Consider the following 4,821-nt stretch of genomic DNA (forward strand, 5'->3'; position numbering starts at 1 on the left):
CCACGCCCACGGCGTGGGGTCCGGCGAGGGGGCGAGTGGGGCTGGGAGGAGCCCGGGGGGGGCAGAGGTCTCGGAGGGATCGGGGCGCTGGGGAGGACCCCGCGGGGGGCCGAGAAGGGCCGGGTCGGGCTCCCCCTCCCCCCCCCCGCGTCACCGCTGCCGCCTTTCACTTTCGCTTCTCACAACCTGCCGCGCCGGGATCTGCCCGGCGCCACATGACGCTCCGGGCCCACGCGGGTCCCTATTGGCTTGAGGGCCGGAGCGGAGCCAATCGGAGGGTGGGGGGCGGGGCGCGGGAGGGGTAACTCGGTGCTCGCGGGGCGCTGTCGGAGAGCGAGGCGCGTCGTGCCGCGATGGGGCCGGGGCGGCGGCTGCTGCTGCTGCTGCTGGCGCTGCTGCTGGGGGGCTGCGGGGCGGCGGTGGCGAGCGGTGAGTGCGGGCGGGGACCCTGCACCCGGGGACCCCCCGCCCTGGGCTCCCCGTGTGCAGTACCCCATGGGCCCCACCCCCGGGACCTGCTGGCGCCCCCCAAATCTCCCGGCCGTGCCGCTGGCGGTGCTGCCCCCCACCCCACATCACCCCACTGCTCCCATCCTGCTGTCCCCACCCCGGTCCCTCACTTCCCCCACCACCGTGTCCCCGCAGGCCCCCACTCCCTGCGTTACTTCTACACGGCCGTGACGGAGCCGAGCRCCGGGCTGCCYGCGTTCGTGAYYGTGGGGTACGTGGACGGAGAGACCWTYRWKCRCTACGACAGCGAGACGCRGAAGGKGGAGCCTCGTGCGGCCTGGATGCGGCAGGAGAGTCAGCAGTACTGGGACAGACAGACCCAGATTGCACAGCAGATCCAGCAGGTTCACCGCGTGGACCTGGACACGCTGCAGAAGCGCTACAACCAGAGCAGGGGTGAGTGCAGGCTGAGCCGGGGCCCCCCGGCCCCACGGGGCCTTCCCCCAGCCCTCGCGTGTCCTGGCGTTGTGGGGCGTCCCCAAAGGGGACAAAAGAGACCCGGAGCCCCTCGGCGTCCCCAGGGGCAGTTGCCGAGGGGCTCCGAGCCCTGGTGAGGCTCTGGGGCTGCCCCTGAGCCCCCCGTCTCCCTGCTTGTGTCTTAGGGTATCACACAATACAAATCGTGTACGGCTGCGACATCCTGGAGGGCGGGGGGACGCGGGGGGTTGACCAGCACGCCTACGATGGAAGGGACTTCATCGCCWTAAACAAGGACTTGCAGACGTACASYGCGRYGRATGCCGSTGCYGAAATCACCAAGAGGAAGTGGGAGGCTGATGAGGCCTTCATTGACAAATGGAAGCAGTACCTGAAGAACACCTGTGTTGAGTGGCTGCGGAAGTACGTGGAGTACGGGAAGGCCACGCTGGAGAGGAGAGGTGAGGGCAAGGCGGGACCCCCGCGAACGCGGGGCCGGGGTGACCGAGCCGCAAGCGCGGTCGGGCGCGAGCTGCCTGACCTCGCTGCCTGGCGCCGTCTCCGCAGAGCGCCCCGCTGTGAGGGTGTCCCGGAAGGAGAACCAAGACTTCCTGACCTTGTCGTGCCGGGCCCACGGCTTCTACCCGCGGCCCATCACCATCAGCTGGCTGAAAAAGGGCAGGGTCCAAGACCAGGAGACCACGCGGGGCGGCATTGTGCCCAACAGTGACGGCACCTACCATGCCTCAGCCACCATCAACGTCCTCCTGGCAGAGAAGGATGAGTACCGGTGCCGCGTGGAGCACACCAGCATGCCGGAGCCCGGCATCTTCTCCTTGGGTGAGCGTGGCCGTCTGGAGCATGCAGAGCGCCGGGTGAGGGTCGGTTCCCTGCCCCTGCTCACGGCCCTGCTCTTTTACAGAGCCGGAGAGCAACCTGGTACTCATCATCGTTGGCGTGGCTGTCGGTGTGCTCGCCATCCTCGTTATCTTCATGGTGCTATTGTGTCGGAAGAAGAAATCAGGTAGAGCATAAAGCACCGGCAGGCAAGGGGAGGACGGCGTGGCTCGAGGCGGCCGGGGGGCGGCCAGTTGGGGACAGGAGCATGAGCCAGCACCCTGTGGCCATCAGAGCAGCTCTGAGGTGGGGTGGTGAAGTGGGGCTGGAGCTACAGGGAAGCGCATGGATGTGGGTGCTGTGACCCTTCTTCCTCACTCAAGAAAAAATCTTCCTTTTCCATCTTATTTCTTTTTTTTCCTCCTTCTTTTTCTGTGCGGAATGCACATAGGCCTTTAAGCACTCCGCTTTGGTAAGCGACGGGCCGGACCCGGCAGCGCCCGTCTCCTCGCCGCAGCCCCTTCGCCGAGGCCCCTTCGCTCCCGTGGCCCTGGAGCAGCAGCCCCCGACGGCCCGACGCCAGCTAAACCGACCCCGTTTGCGCGCTTCGCTGCTCAGGGTGCAGGTTAGCCGGGGTGGGCTGGGGCTGGGTCGGGGGGAGCTTGGGGCCTCACGCTTTTGCCTCGCTGCCACTTGGATCTGCTCTTTGTGGCTGCAGCGCWCTAAAAAAAGCTATGAAGGTGCCTGGAGCAGAGGTGCGCTCGGAGCCTTCTCCCCACCTCGCTCCCTGCTTTGATCCGGAGAAAAAATTGTGGGTTTGATCAGGGAACAAATTACTCTCAGCTTCTGCTCTTTTTTGGGAAAAAGCATGTAATTCTTTTCCAGCGCTTCCAGCTGCCCAGGTGCTGCTTTAGAGCAAACGTTTTACTTTAGTGAGTTGTGACTAAATGAAGTTCAGAAATTCCCTGCCAAGCGGCACAATAAATACCACTGGCCGCTCATGGTCTCCGCGTCCTCCAAGGCCCGGCCCCGTGGGGCAGCCCCCCGAGCGCTGGGGCAGCGCCTTAGCCGCGCTCAGGTGGGTCTCCCCCACGCCGCTGCCCCATGGAGCGAGGGTCCAGCTCGGGCTTTGACGTGGCTCAGGGCTGAAGCAGCGTCTCGCCCGGCGACGTCTCCTGGGATCGCCGGACGGCTTCGAGGGCGGAAGGACGCTCCGGAGATCGTCCAGTCCGACCGCTCCGCTCCAGCGGCGTTACCTGGAGCGCGGCACCGCGTCCGGACGGCGGCTGAACGGCTCCGAGGATGGCGACGMCGCCGCTCCCCGGAGAACCGGTTCCACTCCTCAGCGAGGTTGGTTTGGTTTTCCTTTTGCGTTTTTCTCGCGTTCGGAGGAGCTTTCCTGGATTTCGGTGCGTGCCTGTTGCCTCTCCTATCGCTCGGCACCACCGAGGAGAGTCTGCCTCCACCCTCTTGGCACCCTCCTCTCYGATGCTTGTGCGCGTCGATAAGGTTCCCCCCGACACCCACGTTCCTCTCTTGTCCGGCCTTTCCCCCTCGGAGGGACGGGCCAGGCCCTTCTTCGTCTCTCTGGCCATCCGCTGGCCTCTCTCCCGCAGCTCCCTTGCGCCGTTCCCCGATACGGAGTACGGGAAACCACCAATTCGGACGGGGGGGGGTTCTCCCTTTTTGCTTGTCTTTTCTTCGGAAAGACTGTTATTAAACGATAGGAACCCGTGGAGAATTGCCCCCGCCCTCGGCCCTGAGCGCAGGGGCCGAGGACRAACGGAGCCGTCAAGGCAGAGTAGGCACGAGCACGCGCGCAGACCCTCTTTAAGTGGTCGCCAGCTCTAAACTTGAGTTTTGCGGGAGATCGGACCTACCCCGAGACAGCCGGCGGGGTTGTCCCCGGCGGGAGCTTTGCTCGGACGACAGTCGCTTGTGCCTGGCGCGCTGTATCCCGGCGGAGACCAGCGCCTCGGACGGGGACGAGCGGTTAACCACATGCACCTCACGCTTTGTGAGCGTCCCCCCCACCGATATGGTATTATTAAGCTCTTTATTTTGCTGTAAAGGTGCCAGGGAAGGACCGCTGGATCCATCGTTCTCGTGTCGAGAAATTACCCGCCGTCCACAGGAGAGCGCGACCTGCCCCTGGAAGACGAAGCCACCTGTGGGAGGGCGGCCAAAGAGCTCGACGCGCGGGGGCCCAAACGCCCGGGGAAACGTCCGTTTCGGGGGGATCCCTCCTCCTCGGAGGCGCCYGGCCCGAGCTGTGATCCTAATAAAAGCGTCTTAATATAAAAAATTAAATAATAATCCTTTATATTTGGGGGATAAAGCGGAAACCGAGCTAACGGCCTACTCGCTGCAGCAGCGGAGGGCAGGGAAGGCACCTGCGAGGCTCGCAGACATTCACAGAGTTTGGCGGAGATGCAGTTAGAAAAAAAAATTTTTTTTTTCTAAAATAAGCGCTTTATTCATACTAAAATACAGCGAGGCGCTCGGGGCGGGCTCAGCCCTGTTCCTCACCATGGCGGAGCGCTTAAATGGCAGGGTAGAGTCCTGCCCGGACTGGAATGGGGGTGGAAATATAATAAATAAGACAGAAATATAATAAATAAGACGGAAATATAATAAATAAGGTGGAAATCGAGAGATGTTTTGGCGGATGGTCCCGTCGTCGCCATCGCCGCCGCCGCCGTCGTCGTCGCTCCCCTCACACAGCCGCGAGCCGCGCGCCATCCTCGCTCCCCGCGCCGCCATTGGCTCCGCTCCGCTCCGGCCCGCGGGCCCGCCAATAGCGGCGCGCGTCGGGCAGGCGCGTCATCTGGCGCCGGGCAGATCCTGACGTCCCAGGCGCCCCGGCCCGTACCGAGCGCCGAGGTCTCCAGCGCCGCCGCCGCTCCGGGCGCAGCAAGCGCAGGAGCCGCCGCCCGGGCCCCATCGCGCCCGCTGCCGCCGCCCCTCGGCGTGCGAAAGGGGCAAGAACGAGGGGGAGGAAGCGGCAGCGGCGGCGCCTTGCGCGGCTCGGCCACGCCCACGCCCACGGCCACGGGG

The 4,821-nt window shown here is 64.7% G+C and overlaps 1 protein-coding gene across 4 annotated transcripts in view; it reads left to right on the top strand.

Moving 5' to 3' along the window:
• Nucleotides 1-318: 318 nt before the first annotated feature.
• Nucleotides 319-4,821, top strand: part of LOC146587247 (class I histocompatibility antigen, F10 alpha chain-like) — a 7,928-nt gene continuing 3,425 nt past the window's right edge. For 2 of the 4 annotated variants that reach the window (XM_085319905.1, XM_085319906.1), the window contains exons 1-4: nt 323-429; nt 646-906; nt 1,113-1,388; nt 1,495-1,767. In XM_085319905.1, the coding sequence (XP_085176031.1) occupies nt 354-429; nt 646-906; nt 1,113-1,388; nt 1,495-1,767 (886 nt within the window). In that variant the 5' untranslated portion in view covers nt 323-353. Of the gene's footprint in view, nt 430-645; nt 907-1,112; nt 1,389-1,494; nt 1,768-1,849; nt 3,115-3,836; nt 4,081-4,821 lie in introns of those variants that run through there. The other 2 variants (XR_014897715.1, XR_014897714.1) reach the window with 2 other exon arrangements.

This window comes from Rhea americana, unplaced genomic scaffold (genome assembly GCF_003343005.1).
Source record: "Rhea americana isolate MKP2758 unplaced genomic scaffold, rheAme1 scaffold_600, whole genome shotgun sequence".
NCBI lineage: Eukaryota > Metazoa > Chordata > Aves > Rheiformes > Rheidae > Rhea > Rhea americana.